The following is an 18344-nucleotide window of genomic DNA, read 5'->3' as shown; positions in this document are numbered from 1 at the left end:
CTCCACCTTCTCCCCACAAGGAGCTTCCCCGCTCCCAGGGATCTGACTGGGGATGGGGCTGAGGGTGCTTCATGGGACAGGGGCAGTCTGGGGTTTGGCTCACAGGCGCCTGGCTGGAGAAGAGGTGTATGGTACATAGAGACACCCAGATAAACCCTGGAGCAGGGGTTTTGTTTTGGTGGCAAATCTGAAAAATAGAAGAAAAACACTGGGTTCAGGTCCAGCTGAATCTGAACTGGTTTGGGATTGTTAGTGAATTGAAAAAGCCATTTTGGGTCTGTTCCAGAGGGGGGATGTCCTGGGGGGCACTGGGCAAAAGGAGCTATTGGTAAGCCTGGCCCTGGGAGAGAGGGTTGGGGAGCAGGGCAGTTCTCATCCTGGGACTGAAACATTCCAAGCCCATAATCTGGGGGAGCTTTAGGGGACCTGTCACTGAGGCATGTCCAGGACTGGGAGGCTCCTTGCCAGCTTTGAAGAGTAGCTATGGCTCACTCGCTCCATGCAGCACCCATGGCCTGAGTGCTGTTTCTGCCTGTCCCTGCGCCATACACAGTTACAAGGCCTGGGAACCCTGGCTGAGCGGGGCCGTGTCAGCCCCTAGCCCTGTGCCCTCACCTGCTGCTCCAGTGTAATCTGGCCCATAGTGCTGAGCTACACAGGTCAGTGACTAGTAGTGAGTATTAGTTAAATCCCCAGGGACGGGCATTTGCTCAGTCCTGCATTTTCTGCTTTAAACCAGGGGTGGGCAAACTACGGCCTGTGGAACCGTCCTGCCCAGCCCCTGAGCTCCTGACCCCGAAGGCTAGCCCCTGACCCCTCCTCTGCTGTCCCTCCTCCCCTACAGCCTCAGCTCGCTTGCTCTGCCGCTGGTGCAATGCTCTGGGCGGTGGGGTTGTGAGCTCCTGGGGCAGCACAGCTGCAGAGCCCAGCCTGACTCGGTCTCTGTGCTGTGTGGTGGCGGCAGCGGTGGCAGTGGCGAGGCCTAGCTGGGCGGCACTGGTGCTCCAGACAGCATGGTAAGGGGGCACAGAGCAGGGGAGGTTTGATAGAGGGCAGAGGAGTTCGGGGTGGTGGTCAGGGGGTGTGGGTGTGGATAGGGGTTGGGGTAGTTGGGGAGGGAATAGGGGGTTTAATGGGGACAGGGGTTCCGGGGGGGCAGTCAGGAAGGAGCAGGGGTTGGATGGGGCAGCAGGGGGCAGTCAGGGACAGGAGTTCCAGGGGCAGTCAGGGGACAGGGAGAAGGGGTGGTTGGATAGGGCAGGGGTTCCGGGGGGAGGGGGGGGGCCCCTTATGAATGAGAGGAGGAGTTGGATGGAAGGTGGTGGAGTCTGGCGGGTGCGTCAGGCCTAACGTGACACAGGTTCTAAAACAGAGAATGGGCGGTTTATGGGGGGGCTGTATGGGGCAGGCAAAGGTCCCAGTATCGGGCGTCGTCAGGGGAACACGGGGGGTTGGATGGGGCAGGAGTCCCGAGGCAATAGCAGGTGGGAGCTGGGCCCAACAACCCCCTCCCCAACTGGCCCCTCTTATACAGTTCTGAAACCCAGGTGTGGCCCTCAGGGCAAAAAGTTTGCCCACCCTGCTTTAAACCAATCCAAGGGTCAACACTGCTCTCCCCCCTGTGTTCGGCACTTTCAGGCTGTGGTAATTAGCCTCCCAGTCCCAGACCTGAACTTGACGCGTCCACAATCTGGTCTGTCCCAAACTCTGGACTTTGCGTCCAAAATTGGGGCTTACCCCTGAACTCCCCCAAGCTCATACCAGCTTGATCATTCTCCTGCCACCAGATCAGGAATTGATGGAGCCTGATCCCCCCTTTCCTCTCTCTTGGTGTCCCCAACCCTCCCTTGGTGGACACCCAGATTCCAAATGCCTTGGATGCTAAAAGCAGGGGAGAAAATCCCTTCCCTCCTCCTTCCCAGGCTTGCCTCCTTGGTCTAGCCTGCGAGTATCAAGAAACCGGTTTTCTGCTTCCAAGAGATAAGCTTCTCTACCCTCAGGACAACTGAGATGCAAAATGCCACGCTTGGCTTTGCCTTCCCCGTGCCTGCTCTTTCCCTGAAAGCAATAGGAAAATAGCCACAGCCTGGCTTTTCCCTTCCCTTTGCTCCCTAGGAAAAGAAACTTCCACAAGTTTTAAAAGAAAAGTTTATATAAAAAAAGGAAATATAAACATAATCTTGCATTAGAAACTCAATACAGGCTCTTGCTTGTAAGAAAATATGAAGAAAACAGTCTGATTTAAAGAATAGCCCGATTAACCAGTCCAACCAATCCACATACATGTAAATACAACCCAAAGCTCCTCATAGCAATTGCTTGGGGTTCCTTTGTACTCACAGATGTGTAGGAGACACTTGGAGTAAGATGCAGTTAGGAGAAAGCTTGTTAATTCACAGCCGAGAAAACAACAAAGACACAGGCATCCCCATCTATTCGTACAACACAAAGCTCTCTAGCCGAATTGCTTTGGGGTTCTTTGTACTCACAGACTTTTGGTATATATTTGAAATAAGAAGGAGTTAGGAGGAAACCTGTTTACTCACAGCCGAGAAAACAAAAAAGACCCTTGAGTATACAAAATTCCCGCCCCTGACTTTAAACAATCCAGTTCTCTGATTGGTCCTCTGGTCAGGTGTTTGGTTACCCTTTCCAGGTAAAAGAAACTTAACCCTTACCTTACCTATCTATTTATGACACAGGCACTTCCAGGCTCTTCTCACCTAAACAAGGTCAGAACTTCCTAGCTGACTCCTAGCCCAGAAACACAGCCTCACTTATCATCTCAATTCATCCAAGACTAGCTAGTCTCCCTGCAGGGGCAGGTTTTGGCTGCTTCTCTGACTGGGCAAACAGGGATGTGCAGCTAGCTCTAGCATTAGAACTGTTTTGTAATGTTAACCATGATGATCACACCCAGCATGTCAGCAGACGTGCTAGGACCTGATCCTGTAGCCAGATCCAGAGTGGCGAGCCCAATGGGGCTCTCAAGGACACAGGTAGGGCTCCCAACTCTGAGGTGCAAAATATGGGCCACATGGGCTAATCCTGAGCCCATAAGACTGGCCAGCTGGCAGTGGGCACTGAGCACCCATCCAGTTTTCCTGGGACAGCTACCTCAAAAAATGGATGCTCCTGAGAAAACCTGGACAGGGGGCAGCCCTACTGTGGTGTCCTGCTGCACAGATCTGACCAGGCCTGAGTGAGTTTATTGGTGGTTTAAATGACAGAGGCTGGGGCCCCCTGCTCCAGGCCCATTCTCAGTCTTGCCCCAGGCCTAGTCTGACCTCCAGGAAAAGGTGTCATGAGGCTTCACTGCTTCTGAGCTCTGCCATGTTCTCTACCCCAGGCCAGTTCTCTGAAGCCTGGTGCTAGCTCTGATGTTGCTAGGCCTGGTTTCTGCAGTGTTCCTGCGGCGCCCTGTTCCACCAGCCCAGCTCTTCGGAACACTCTGAAAATAGAAATGGTTGAATAATGCAGAAAATTCCTGAATAATTTATTCACTGAATAACAGTATTATTCACCAGCTCCGTTATTCAGCCAGCTGCACAGGGCTGGAACCCGGCTCAGGTTTTTGCTGTTCAGAAGGCTCCACGCTGCAGGAACACTGAACTTCCCTGTCTGCCCCAGTCCTGCTGGGAGGCAGCAGGATTTCTGCTCTCTTTGCTTGTGCTTTATTGGTGTAAGTGGCTGCAGGCGAGAGAGGCCCTGTGCAACAGTGCAGCAGCCTGGGCTATTAGTTATGGCTTGGGATATGGGGGTGAGATAGGAGCCACCGTGCACGGTCACCCTGCTGGGCCTTTCTCTAGGGGACCGACAAAGAGTGCACAGGGAGTTGGGCCAGTAGCTCCTTCTCTCTTCTTCCCATTGCTCATTCACCCCACCCCAGTATCTCACTGCCGGAAGCTGCCTGATTGGCTGGCCAGGGAAGGATGGGCAGGAGAAGGGAGTCATGGCCAAATTTTCCAAAGTGCTCAGCCCCCAGTGGAGGATGAGAGCGGCAGGGGCTGCTGGGGGCTGTGCTGCTTTGACAACCAGCTGCTAAGAAGGTTCCTGCACTGGCCAGCTCAGGAGAAAGCTAAAGGCAGCAGGAGGTGGGTGGGGGCTGGAGAGCAGACCAGGTGGGCTGTAGTGGCTGCAAGATTCACAGTCAGTGCTGCAGCTTGGCCCTGCTCTATTGGCTCCTCTCTGTGCATCACTGGTACGTCCAGCAATGGGGCAAGTGGAGATGAGTTGGTCCATCCCTGCACCATGGTGCTGGGGTGGGATGCCGGAGGGGAGTTCCCCTTGCAGCAGCTGCTGTAGCTAAAGCAATGATGGGTGCTCCCACGCCGCAGTGGTGCAAGCCTCAGCGAGAGCTGGACATCTTAGCAAGCAGTCACAGCATTTCTGGGAGCCTGCAGCACGCTGTCCTACCCCGCCATGTTCCCGATCTCTGCCCAGCCTAGTCATTCCACGATTCACAGCTCTCTGGGAATCACCCATCTGTCACTGTGTTGCTGGATCTTACAGTGTGTGCACCCTGGGGAAAAGTCCTCTCGGGTGTAAAGGAGAGCAAGGAGTTTCCAGAGGCTTGTCCTCGGAAAAGGACCCAGTTCTCTGTGAAATACTCCAGATGTCTAGAGTAATTTCTACAGGCCCTTGTTAAACGGCTAGAGAACCCAGTGGTTTAATCCTTATTCCAATCTGTTGGTCTGTCCCACAAGGGCATGGAGTGGGGAGGAAAATGCGGACCCCCTGTCTGGTTGCCATTATGCCGCCCTGGCTGTATGCCCCAAGAGACATGCTGTGGCTGGGAGTGTTTCAGGCCTCCTGTCAGTCCCTCATGTGTGAGCACCTGCCCTGGGCGTTCAAATGCAGAATCACAGAGACCAGGGCCATCTCCAGCTTTTTTGCCACCCCAAGTGGTGAAGAAAAAAAAAAAACTTGATTGAGCTGCTGCCGAAGACTAAGAGAGTGAGTGAAGGACCTGCTCCGAAGATCTGGACGTGCCGCCTCTTTCTGTTGGCCACCCCAGGCACCTGCTTCCTTCACCTGCAAGGAAAGAGGAAGAGAAAGCGACAGAAAAGGAACCAGAGGGAGACGTCTAGTGCCTGTGTCATCACTGTGACTTTCCCTCAGAGTCTGTCCCGTCATCCAGAACTCTACAGAGCCTGGCAAGGCACCATGCATGTGCTCACTCGCTGCTCCAGTTCAGAGGAAGCCAAGCCTGCCTGAGCTGCAAACATGATGTCCCTGCAGTCTGGGCCATGCTCTGCAGCTCTCTGTACTTTGCTCCTGCTCACCTGCATCTGGCTGGGCTGGGCTAAGCAATGCACCACAGGTAAGCGCCCTGTGAGGCTCCTTTGATCCACACGGTGAGGAGTTCCCCCCCCCCCAAGCCATCCCAACGCACATGGGGGTCTCCCCTCTTGGGCCCACTGCAGCGGGGGGCAGGGAGCAATTCCAGGACGGACTCTCTTGGCCCTGGCTGGGTAGAATTGGACACGCTGCTCCTAAGGCTGCATAAGGCAAATGGGTTCTTCCTTCTCCCTGCCTAGATGCCGAGCTGCCTGGTGGGTGAGGCCAAGGCCCCACGGGGTGATGGAATTCTCACCCATAGCCCAGGGCTTGTAGTGCATTAGGACTGAGTCCTCCTGTCCCCACTCTGACCGGCTGGCCCAGCCGCTGTTTGCTGTCAGGATGTCAGGGACCAGGCCGGTGAGCTCTGTTATCACTGAGGGCTGCTATTGCTGAGGCAGTGGAGCAGGGATGTGCCTGCCCATTTGGAGCTGGGAGTGCTTGGGGCAGCTGTTTGTTTATCTCAGAGCAGTGGCTCTCAAACTTTCTGGACAACTGGACCCCTTTCAGGAGTCTGATTTGTCTTGTGTACCGCAAGTTTCACCTCTCTTAAAAACTACTTGCTTATAAAATCAGACACAAAAATGCAAAAATGACTCAGCACACTGTTACTGAACAACTTTCTCATTTTTACCATATAATTATAAAATAAATCAATTGGGATATACATATTGTCCTTACATTTCAGTGTACAGTATGTAGAGCAATGTAAACAAGTCATTGTCTGTATGAAATTTTAATTTGTACTGACTTCGCTAGTGCTTTTTCTGTAGCCTGTTGTAAAACTAGGCAAATATCTAGATGAGCTGATGTACTTCCTGGAAGATCTCTGCATACCCTCAGGAGGGCATGTCTTAGAGACAGTCAGATTGAGACTTCACTGGGGTTGAGGGAGGAGGGATGGGGGCTGTGCACTTCCTTCTTCTCAGCTGGTAGACTTTCCAAATGAAAAGGCCATGGGCTTGTTGGCCGGGCACCCTTCCTCCACCTCAGCTGGGTAGAAATAACACCAAATGCCGCTGCTGATCTGCAATGCTCCCTGCCTGGTCCAAGAGCCAAGGGGCAGGCTTGGGCGCAGGCTGCAGGAAATCCATCCAGCTGGGTCTGAAACATGACCGAGGAACATTGGGGGCTGCTGTTTGGCTCCTACGTCCATCTTCAGGCACCTAAAGGAGTGGTTTGATTTTCAAAGGTGCTGAGCTCCCACTGGAGTCAACAGGAGCTGCTGAGGACTCACTGCCTTTGAAAATCAGGCCATCCACTTAGGTACCTAAATATGGACCCAGGAGCCTGACCTTAAGCCACCCATGTTGACAATCTTGCCTGAAGGTTTTTGGTCTCCCCTGGTGCTTTATGCCCTCCTGTCTGCAACTCAGGTGAGCTCTTGACCTCCATCCCTGGGAACTGCTCCTGCCCCACACACCTGAATTCCTGGGTTCAGCTGCTCTGTGTGCTTGTAAAATCCTCCCTGCTGTGGATGATGGCAAGGCTGGATGCACAGTGTTTTACAGACATAAATGGGACTGGTGCCCTGCGCCCACAGTATCATATTCCAGAAGGGTATTTTGAGTATCACAACCACAGCAGGTCGATGGATGGCCTCCCGCTCCCTGCATGACTACTTCCTGGATGCGGCAGTGTCCAATGCTCTCAGCCACTTGGCCAGCGGGCATGGAATCCAATGGCTGTAAAGGAGGCTGGAGTGGGGGAGACAGTTCAGCTTTATGGAGCACAGTGTGAGCAGCATTGTGCTCATGTGCATACCTTGCAATGCCATGCGTTCTTTATGCCCATGTGCCAGAGGGGATGTTACAAGTCGATGCATTAAGCTCAGCTGTGTGGAGCCAAGTAGCTGGCTCCACGCAGCTGAGCTTAATGTATCAACTTGTAACATCCCCTCTGGCACAGGCATAAAGAATGCACAAATGCATTAACCATCCAACCTGCACTCTCTGCCAGACATCCAGTCAGCACTAATGCTGCATCCTGGCCAAACTATGTTTAGCAAGAGCAAACAGAGACCATGGTCCCAACCGCTGTCTGCAGTCTCCCTCTCTCTCCTGAGCCCTGCAATCCTGCTGGTGTTGCAATCACCCCGTGCATGAGGGGAGCTGCAGGCACCTCCCTGCTCTGCACACAGGTTGCTATCTTGGTTGGCTCAGGTGCCATGGGAAATGTGGCTGTATCTCTGATGTTGCTATATCTGCCTCCCCAAGGCTGTCGGCGCAGTGCAGGTCCCCCTTTCCAGTGGGGCCATTGGACATGGCTTTCCTCGCTGTGTCAGCCCAGATAACTCTCTGGTCACATCTTGGCTTGGCAATCAGTGAATTGTGTGCTCAGTTCCTCTTTCCTCAGTTCCTTGTCAGCTGTTCCCTTGGATGTTTCCCATCACACGGGCTGCTGTCAGTGCTGTCCGCTGGGGTATTCCGCCTGGCCAGTGCAGCTCCTCGCCAAGCTCTGAGCAGCCATGGTCAGGCTGCTGACTCAGGCTATGCGCTGTGCAGCTGAGGTCACGCACTCCTGAGGTCACGCCTTTGCTCAGAATCAGCACTAGTGAGTTGGGTGCCTTTACCAGTTGTCACTTGCAGCTAGGGCTGTGTTAGTGTCTGCGAGAGGATTCAGCTCCCAAAAGCCCAGCCATCAGCTCTTACCAAGTGGTCTGGCCATTTTGCTACAGCTCAGGCCATTCTCACTTGGTCCAAGCTTGAGTTGCCACATCACGTGTTATACGTGGCTCCTTTGCTTGGCCTTTCACAGGGGCTCCAATTCCATCCCCCCACCCGCTGGTGGCGCCTCTCAAGCATTGTGGATACTCGTGTCTGTGGCTCAATTGCTAGTAGGGATCCCTGCCAAAGTCTCAGGCCTCAGAACTCTGCATCTGCTGGATCTTGCCCCTTTGGATGTGGCCCCATGCTACACACACATTTCCTCCCCGATCCCTACTGCAGTCAGCACCAGGGGCTTTCCCAACTAGCCATCCTGCTGGAGCTTCAGGGCCATGACGCTTCATTTTGGTACTGATGCTGTTGAATCTGTGTCAGGCATGGCTCTGATACACAGGAATTCAGCAGAGCGACTTTGCTCAGGTTCTGCACTGAAGGTTGCTAAGGCAGGAGTTCAGGCCCATCTTGTAGGGCACTTCCAGGCTGTGTGGTGCAGCAGCAGCAACGAAGCATTAGGCTCACAGCAGATTTGAGTCTTTGCTGTCTGCACAACATTAAGAAAGAGGAAGCCACATGGGCACTGTTGGTGACTGGTTTTAGTAACCACATGCAAAGCAGGCCTAGCGATATATACGTGCACTGTTGCTCTGTTAAGATCTGATGGCTACTGCAATCAAGGACTGGGAGACTCACTGTCCAGTGCCCATCCATTACACAAGGCATTCTGAAGATATTTTCTAGAAGGGCATGGTGCCCCTGAACTAGTACTGGCCCTTGGACTCACCCTGGAGCATAAACATGTGCTCTCCCAGAACCTCAGCAAAACCTTCTGGGTTTTGGTTAACTGTCTCAGGGGTAGCATGGAACACACAGACACTTTGCACAGAGCTCCATAACACTGATGCTTTTTACTAAATCACACACAAGAAATACACAGATTAGGGTTGTTGATTAATTGCCATTAACTCACGTGGTACAGTAAAAAAATTTCATCGTGATAAAAAACATTCATTGTGATTAATTGCAATTTTAATCACACTGTTAATGAATAGAATACCATTGAAATTCATTAAATATTTTGGATGCTTTTCTATGTTTTCAAATATATTGATTTCAGTTACAACACAGAATACAAAGTATAAACTACTTTATATTATTATTTTTATAACAAATATTTGCACTATTAAAATGATAAGCAAAAGAAATAGTATTTTTTCAGTTTACCTCATACAAGAACTGTAGTGCAATCTCTTTATCATGAAAATGCACTTTACAAATGTAGATTTTTTTGTTATATAACTGCACTCAAAAACAAATCAATGCAAAACTTTAGAGCCTACAAGTCCACTCAGTCCTACTTCTTGTTGAGCCAATTGCTAAGACAAAGAAGTTTGTTTACATTTACAGGAGATAATGCTGCCTTCTTCTTTTTTTACAGTGTCACCAGAAAGTGAGAACAGGTGTTCGCATGAGACTTTTGTAGCCAGCATTGCAAGGTATTTACGTGCCAGATATGGTAAACATTCGTATGCCCCCTCATACTTCGTCCACCATTCCAGAGGACATGCTTCCATGCTGCTGATGCTCATTAAAAAAATAATGCGTTAATTACATTTGTGACCGGACTCTTTGGTGGAGAACTGTATGTCTCCAGCTCTGTTTTACCCACATTCTGCCATACATTTCATGTTGTAGTAGTCTCAGATTACTCAACACATGTTCATTTTAAGAAAACTTTTGCTGCAGATTTGACAAAACACAAAGCAGATACCAATGTGAGATTTCTAAAGACAGCTACAGCACTCAATGCAAGGTTTAAGAATCTGAAGTGACTGCCAAAATCTGAGAGGGATGAGGTGTGGAGCATGCTTTCAGAAGTCTTAAAAGATCAACAGTCTGATGCAGAAACTACATGACCTGAACCACCAAAAAAGAAAATCAACCTTCTGCTGGTGGCATCTGACTCAGATTATGAAAATGAACATGCGTCAGTCTGCACTGCTTTGGGTCGTTATCGAGCAGAACCTGTCATCAGCATGGACACATGTCTTTTGGAATGGTGGATGAAGCATGAAGGGACATAGGAATCTTTAGCACATCTGGAACGTAAATATCTTGGGACGCCGTCTGCAACAGTGCCATGCAAACGCCTGTTCTCATTTTCAAGTGACATTGTGAACAAGAAGCAGGCAGCATCATCTCCTGCAAATGTAAACAAACTTGTTTGTCTGAGTGATTGGCTGAACAAGAAATAGGACTGAGTGGACTTGTAGATTTTAAAGTTTTACATTGTTTTATTTTTGAATGCAGTTATTTTTTGCACATAATTCTACATTTGTAAGTTCAACTTTCATGATAAAGAGAATGCATTACAGTGCTTGTGTTAGGTGAATTGAAAATACTATTTCTTTTGTTTTTTACAGTGCAAATATTTGTAATAAAAAATAAAGTGAGCACTGTACATTTTGTATTCTGTATTTTAATTGAAATCAGTATATTTGAAAATGTAGAAAACATCTAAAATATATTTAAATAAATGTTATTCTATTATTGTTTAATCGTGCAATTAATTTTTTTAACTGTGCAATTAATCACAATTAATTTTTTTAATTGCTTGACAGCCCTAACACGGACTCATACAAAATAAACCCTATCTGCATTTCCCCCCATTCAGCTCGGAGGCCATCTTCAGGTAGATGGATCCCCCCCATTTTTAAACTGGTGAAAAATGACCAGAGAGAGAGAGCGGGAGTGCACGCGCGCACCCCCCCCCCCACAGTTTCTGCCCTTTATACCTGCAGTCAGGTGAGCCCCAGCAGGTGACTTTGTTGCCAGAGAACTGCTCCTCTGACAGACCAGTTCTCCAGGATAAAATCCAGCCTTTTGTCCAAGGGGCTTCCTTTTACAATGGAGGCCCATCAAGATTTAATGCACCTCTGCTGTCAGAGGAGGAGGTGACAGCATCTCATGGTGGATACACAGAGCCCAGGGGACATTCCTGATTAAGTTGTACAGGTTGGTCTCTAAAATCACTGCAACACTAGAGCAAGTAGAGCAGGTCAACATGGTTTTGAACAAAAAAATCCTGGCTGGATTTTATCGGAACTCCAAGAGACCATGTGGCTAGAAGTTTTCAGTGGAAAAATGATGCCACTTTCCAGACAAAACATTTCAGTATTTTGTGTTTCATTTTGATGTTTGGAAACTGAAAAACAACAACAAAAACGGTTTCCAATTTGGTTTGAGTCCTTTGCATCTCAGTGATTTGTAGTTTCTGCATTGGCATCAGGGCTGGGTGGTGAGTACTTGTCTCTGTTTGACAGGTTTGGCATGTGCTTTGCAGACCAAGGCCACGTCTACACTACGGGATAAAATCGAATTTGCTAAAATCGGTTTTATAAAACTGATATTATAATTTCGATTTCATGATGACGGTTATCTCTCCCCTCTGTACTGTCCGCTGCTATCATGAGTGCCCTGGCTGAAATCGGCCGGGGGCGCAACGCAAAAGCAAAATTGGGATTGACTCACTTGGACTGAGTCAATCCCTCCCTTATGGTTTCTAAAAATAGAGTCAGTCCTGCCTAGAATAAGGGGCAAGTGTATTAGAGGACCAGTGTATCAGAGCACAGCTGCTCCGTGTCAGTATTCACAGGGGGTGCCCCTGCAACAACCCCACCCGTTGCTTCCCTCCTCCCCCAACCTTCCTGGGCTACCGTGGCAGTGTCCCCCCCCATTTGTGTCATGAAGTTATAAAGAATGCAGGAATAAGAAACAGAGACTTGTTAGTGAGATAAAATGAGGGGGAGGCAGCCTCCCGGGGCTATGACAGTCCAGGCAGTACAGAATCTTTTCTTTACACAGGAAAGGGAGGGGGCTGAAAGCCCCCAGTTGCTATGATGAAGATGCTTATTAGCCGTTCTGTCCTATCTACTGGGAGTAACCAGGAATCATTCCCTCATGATACTGAGCAATTATCAGGCATGGGGTTCATGAGAACGGTTACCCAGTCCTATTGCACCGTCTACCACCGGGGAGGGGGAGAGGAGCGGATAGTGCTCTTCACTGCTGTAGCATCGCGTCTACCAGCAGCATTCAGTACACATAGGGTGACACTGAAAGAAGTCAAGAAATGATTTCTTTCCCTTTTCTTTCACATGGTGGGGGGGGGGGGGGAACTGAGGAGCTATTCCCTGAACCACGCCAGACACTGTGTTTGAACCTACAGACATTGGGAGCTCAGCCAAGAATGCAAATACTTTTCAGAGACTGCTGTGGACTGTGGGATAGCTGGAGTCCTCAGTACCCCCTCCCTCCCTCCATGAGCGTCCATTTGAGTCTCTGGCTTCCCGTTACGCTTGTCACGCAGCGCTGTGTAGCCTGGAGATTTTTTTTCAAACGCTTTGGCATTTCGTGTTCTGTAACGGAGCTCTGATACAACAGATTTGTCTCCCCATAAAGCGATCAGATCCAGTATCTCCCGTACGGTCCATGCTGGAGCTCTTTTTGGATTTGAGACTGCATCGCCACCCGTGCTGATCAGAGCTCCACGCTGGGCAAACAGGAAATGTAATTCAAAAGTTCGCGGGCTTTTCCTGTTTACCTGCCCGCTGCATCCGAGTTCAGATTGCTGTCCAGAGCGGTCAGTGGTGCACTGTGGGATACCGCCCGGAGGCCAATAACGTCGATTTCCGTCCACACTAACCGTAATCCGATATGTTAATATCGAATTTAGCCTACTCCTCTCGTCGGGGTGGAGTACAGAAATCGATTTAAAGAGCCCTTTATATTGACATAAAGGGCATTGTAGTGTGGACGGGTACAGCGTTAAATCGATTTAACGCTCTTTAAATCGATTTAAATGCGTAGTGTAGACCAGGCCCAAGACACTGTCTGGGAATGGCACACATTGGTAGGCAGACTGGCAGAGGTCACTGTCAATCCTCAGCACCCTCTTGTGGCAAAACCAGACAACACAGCAACTCAGTGTCCCGATTCCTTTGATGTACCAATTGCCATCTAGCTAGCTTGTTGGGTCTTTGATGTCACCTCAGCCCTCTGGCCAGGTTATTGCTAGTTCTTTCCCCTTTCAGGATAGTAAAGAGGCCACAACGTCAGGAGGCCAGATGCCCTAGATAAAGGGCGTACAGTCTCTGGCCTCTTTGGGCCTGGCTTGCTTTTTCAAGGCTTTAACAACCCAGGTGTAAGGGCCTGGGATGCAGGCAATCTGGCCTAGCAGTCACAGCTGGGATGGTGGCCACATATCAAGGATGAACATGAGGCAGGACTCAGCAAGCAGGGACTGGATTAATCACTAGCGCCATGATCAATAGGCAAGTGTCAGGGTCAGGTGGGGTGGAGAGCTGAGGTAGCCAGGCTGGGGTCAGAGACAGAGATCAGGAAGCCAGGCGCAGTCTGCAGCCAGAAGTCTGTGTTTCTATCCAGACAACTTCCTGGGCCACCCTCCAGGCTTAAACAGTAAGCATAGGCCAATCAGAAGCCTGAAGGGTGCTATTACTCTGGACCCTTTGGGCAGTACTTCCTGTGGTGCCCAATCATCCTGTGGTGCTCAGCATGGCCTCCTGGTGGTGACGTGGAAACATCAGCCAGTCCAGTCTTGGTCTCCCGCCCTAGTTCCTTGCAAATGACTGAAGTATTTTGGCTGCAGCTCCCGCCCCTCCCCCCCTCCCCGCCCAAAAAAAAGTTCAACCTGAGGCAGGCACCCTGCATGGACAATTTCAGCCCAAGTGGATAAGTTTGGTAAAGCTGTAGAGAACTGAAAACAGGACCCCGTAACAGGAAGCGCTGGGCAACCTTAATAACAAGTGGTGCTACCAGCCCGGTCCACCCTGTGAAAAGTCCACTGCTATTTTCCTGTGTACATTTCCCCTTAACTTCACCCCATTGCTCCTAGTCGGCCCCCCTTCTGCCTGCTCTGCCCTTGGTGTGCTCCCACTCAGATCCCTGGGGCTGGGGAGTGTGGCCTTGCTTAGCCATTGCTTCTTAGCCAAGCTAGGCTTTCTTCTTTCCTTACCAGGTAAGGCTGAGCTGCATTGCACATATCCTGGGGTAGGGGCAGAGGGCGTGCTGCTGTAACACGTCAAACTCTGACAGTGGGCTCTGTGGGCACAGGATTCTTGCTCAGTCCTGCTAGAACGAACACCTGCAATCAGAGCAGCAAGAGATTCAGGGTCTATCTGGAGCAGGGCTCAGATGGAATTGTCTCAAACACAGTTTAATGTGACGACTCAGTAACCTACTACCACGAGCCCCGTGGTTAAAGTGCTCTGTTCCCAGCGGTCAAGGCCTGGCCTATCACACAGAATACCAACAAACTGCTGTTAATTTTCTGTAACAGCGTCTGTCTGGTACTTTGAAGTGAACCACGCTTTGGTTAAACATTAGCTGCTCTCGAACGCTTTAAAGCATAAACTCCACACAGCCACCTGTAACGCACAGCAGAGTGCCAGGCTCCTCCTCAGAACAGGGCCCAGACTAACTGCCCCTGGACCACAGCAACCCCAGCCTCCCAGGTACGGTGCATCCCGACATCACAACGTCTGGGGAGCACAGGCTGTATGTGTCTGGCTGCGTGTTCTGGGAGGGTGGGGGGCCAGCAAGTTGAGACACTGTGAAAACCATAGTGAGTAGTGGAAGCTCACAGCACACCCGTGGTGCATCTGCCACTTTGCAGCGTGTCCGGGCTGCTGCTGCTGGCAGCATCCTTTGAGCTAAGAGATTTTCGACTGAGTCCTTGGGCTTCTCCCCACAGCTCTGGCAGCTCTCAGCAGGCTGGGCCCAGGGGAAGGGGCTGTCGGGGGCTTGGGTCCTTCCTTCTTTTTGAATATGATTTCTGACACCTAACCTGGAGCCTGGCCAGTCCAGCCCTGGGGATGGAGGCCATGCTGGGCCAGTCCATCTGACCCTGACCTGATGCCAGGAGTCCTTGGAGGAAGCCATGGTCCCACTGTTCTCTGCCTGTAACCGGCTCCTTGCTCCAGCAATGACAGGGGCTAGGTGATGGATTCTTTGGGCCCCAGTGTGCAGGGATCAGCTCACCAGGGTAGGAGGGCTCGGGAGGAGGGAGGGCATCAGGAGCTATCAGTGCCCCCTCCTGGTCACTGCTTGCACATTCACTCCAGAGCTTCAGTGACAGCCTCTGGGAGCCTGGGATTCAAAGGCAGGGCCATGTGCCTGCAGTGCCTGTACAGCAGGGCTCATGGCTGGGCCTGGAGAGCACTCAATGCCACTCATTCCTCCCCCGCCTGGGCCATGAGCAGGGGTGGGATGCTCTATGGTTCTGCCATGGCTGCCCTGCACAGTACCCCCTGCAGGAGGAAGTTATAACACAGACAGGGGAGACTGTGTCCTCCGGGGAGTGCTCCCAAGATGGAGCATTGCCTGGGTCTGCCCTCTGCACACCCCAGCCTGCTCGCAAATGGGGTCCCCCTCGCTCAGTCCACAGGATCCCTGCAGCGGCTCCCTTCTTCCTCTGCGCTTCCAGCACTCTGTGTGCTCCTGGCCTCACCAGCATGGCCAAGACTGGGGAGACCCCGCTGCGAGCTGCCGAGAGCAGGGGTTGAGCCCTGCCAGCATCTCCTCCCTCCTGGTCCCATGCCTTGGGGTTCTGTGCCATCCCTGCCCCCCATACACCATCTTCCCCTGCCTCCCTCCTCTAATACCCCAATCTTTCTCTGCCATCTCCTTGGGGGGTGCTGCTGTCCCATTTCATGCTGACCCCATCTCCCCCCACCTCTCTTTCGCCATGTGCTGTGCATGTTCTGGTGCTGCGTCCTCTTTCCTGGCCTCCATGCCTGCTCTTCTTGCTCCCCCGCAGCTGACTGCACCAGCTTCTGCGCCATGCAGGTCACACAGACACGGCCCTCTTTGCCACCTGCTTGGCTTCCTCAGCTCCCCCTGGCTGCCTGTCCCTGCTCCTATTCCAAGTCCACCTCAGTGCCTCCCTCTGGTTCCCCCACACCGAGTGCCCCTCCCCCAAATGCTTGTCCTGTCTTTGGAACGGTAGCGTAACACTGGCAGCGTCTCAGGGCAGGTGCCTAGCCTGGTAATGCAACCCTGCTCCTCAGCTGGAGCAAGAGCCATCCCCTACCCCCAACAAACATCTGCCCCCCCAAGAAGTTGCCCCTGCCCTCCCCATGGAGCTGCTGAGGGGGGAGCGGTGTGATTAGTATGGTGTATTACCGGTACTTGGTGTCTCTTTGGCCAGGGCTGGGTGATGGGTCTAGGGCGGCTCCCGCTGAGCTGCAGTGGGGTAATCCCAGGGGTGAAAGGGCTCCAGGCAGAGCCCAGCCTGGTATTCCAGTGCCAGGGAGCTCAGACCTGTCAGTGGGAGAGCCGAGCTCAGAGGCTAGACAGAGCTCTTCCTCAGCTGGCAAAGGACCTCAGGCCAGGGTAAGGCAACCCAGCTCCATCACTTGGGGTAAATCCCCCCCCCCCCCACCCTTGAGCCTCGTGTGAACCCAGCCTCCCTCCATGTGGACAGCACTCTGGGGACAGACTCCTTCCAGCGCCTGCCGGGGGGGAGGGGGGGAGATTAATGGCAGCGGGTACCTTTCCCAGCCCTGAAGGAGAGCCGGGTGTGGCTCAAAGATTATGTCTTTCCCCATCAGCTCTTCCCTCCCCAACCTTGTCTACTGGGATCCAGCGTTGTGCTAGAATGCTGCCCTCTGGTGGCTACTTACAGTCATGGACTGGCTGGTCTGTGGCTTACACACAGGGCTGGATCCAGGACTCCTGGGTTCTTATCCTGCCTCTGCCTCTGCATGGCCTTGTGAGCCTCTTGCCTTCTGTGGCCTTGGGTCCCCTTCTGCAGAATGGGGATACAAATGGGTCTGAGTTCCCCCTGCCTGCACAGTGCCCCAACCAGGGGCTGGGCAGAGCATTGGTGATCTGCAGACCTGGCATGGGGTGGCAGCAGGCTGTGCTCAGGCTCCTGGCCTGCAGACTGTAGGAGCACCCTAACCCTTCTCTCTTGGCCCTGCAGAACCCAGGCAAATCAAAGGCCGAGCCATGATCCGCCCCTCAGCCGGTGAGAAGGACAGCGGGAATGCCATGTTCTCCGGCTCCTCACTGGAGTCTTACCTCCGCAGCTCACTGACCAGGCTGATCCTCCCCACGCTCTACTCCATGGTGCTGCTGGTTGGATTGCCAGCCAATGCCCTGGCTTTCTGGGTGTTGGCCACCAAGACCAAGAAATGCAGCTCCACCCTCTTCCTGCTCAACCTGGCCGGTGCTGACCTGCTCTTCACACTCCTGCTGCCCTTCAAGATCTCCTACCATCTGCTGGGCAACAACTGGCTCCTTGGGGACTATGCATGCCGTGCCCTGGTCACCCTCTTCTATGGGAACATGTATGGCTCCATCCTCTTTCTCACCTGCATCAGCCTGGACCGCTACATCTCACTGGTGCACCCCTTCCTGTGGAGGGGCTCCCGGCACGTCTGGCCGGCGGCGGGAGTCTGTGTGGGTGTCTGGCTGGCCGTGGGGCTGGGTTTGAGCCCGTTGCTGCGCTACCACCATTCCCAGCACGTCCCAGAGCTGAACATCACAACCTGCCATGACATCCTGGAGCCAGATACGGAACGCGAGCTGGCCTACTACTTCCCTACGCTGGTGGTGTTGGGCTTCGCCATGCCCTTCATGCTCATCACCTTCTCCTATGGCAGGGTGCTGTGGCGGCTGTTCCGCAGGGGGCGGCACTATGGCCACGTGGTACGCCTCCTGGTCCTGGTGCTGCTCATCTTTGCCCTGTGCTTCACGCCCAGCAACGTGCTGCTCTTCTTCCACTACCTGCAGCCCCAACTCGAGTGGCACAACCGTACCTACACTTGGTATGTGCTGGCCCTGGCCGTCAGCGCCTTCAACAACTGCCTTGACCCCTTCATCTACTTCTATGTCTCTCAGGACTTCCGAGCCCGGCTCCGGGCCAGGCTCTGCTGCGGTAGGTCCAAGTCCTCCTCAGGCAGGGCCTCCGAGAAGCTAGTGCTGCCCCAGAGGTCCAGCGAGCAGAGCCAGCCCTAGGCCAGGGGAGCCCTCAGGCAGTGGGAGGGGACTAGGAAGCCGCTTTGTGTTTCCCCCACCACTGCTCATGGGGCAACCAAGCGTTTGGATATGGCTTGCTCCCCAGCTCTGCCCCCAGCGCTTCCTCTGTGGCACAGGGCCCGCATCTCATCCTGTCCCAGCTCCGGGCAAGCTGCACAGAGGGCACCTCCAGCCATGCCATGGGTGCCATCTCAGGAGACGGAGACAGGGACCAGGAGCAGCACTGTCACTGCCTCCCTCTGGGTCCTTGGCTGAGTTTCTTCCTCTTTAAGCGGTGCT

General features: G+C 52.5%; 1 protein-coding gene across 1 annotated transcript; it reads left to right on the top strand.

Annotated features, from left to right (window-relative positions):
* Window positions 1-5209: 5209 nt before the first annotated feature.
* On the top strand, window positions 5210-18089 carry LOC116820888 (proteinase-activated receptor 4-like). The gene is made up of 2 exons (XM_032773644.2): window positions 5210-5323; window positions 17008-18089. Exons 1-2 carry the CDS (start codon window positions 5227-5229, stop codon window positions 18042-18044), a joined length of 1134 nt encoding a protein of 377 aa, XP_032629535.1. The 5' UTR covers window positions 5210-5226; the 3' UTR covers window positions 18045-18089.
* The last annotated feature ends 255 nt before the right edge of the window (window positions 18090-18344 follow it).

The sequence above is a fragment of the Chelonoidis abingdonii genome, chromosome 7, assembly GCF_003597395.2.
Source record: "Chelonoidis abingdonii isolate Lonesome George chromosome 7, CheloAbing_2.0, whole genome shotgun sequence".
In the NCBI taxonomy this organism is placed as follows: Eukaryota; Metazoa; Chordata; order Testudines; family Testudinidae; genus Chelonoidis; species Chelonoidis abingdonii.
Note: the sequence above shows the minus strand (reverse complement) of the source record. Positions and strands in the feature narration are given on the sequence as shown.

Excerpts from the sequence above, each read along its gene's own strand:
- LOC116820888 (XM_032773644.2), top strand. The coding sequence starts at position 5,227 with ATGATGTCCCTGCAGTCTGGGCCATGCTCTGCAGCTCTCTGTACTTTG. Across the intron at positions 5,324-17,007 it reads GGCTAAGCAATGCACCACAG|AACCCAGGCAAATCAAAGGC; the intron begins GTAAGCGCCCTG and ends TTGGCCCTGCAG.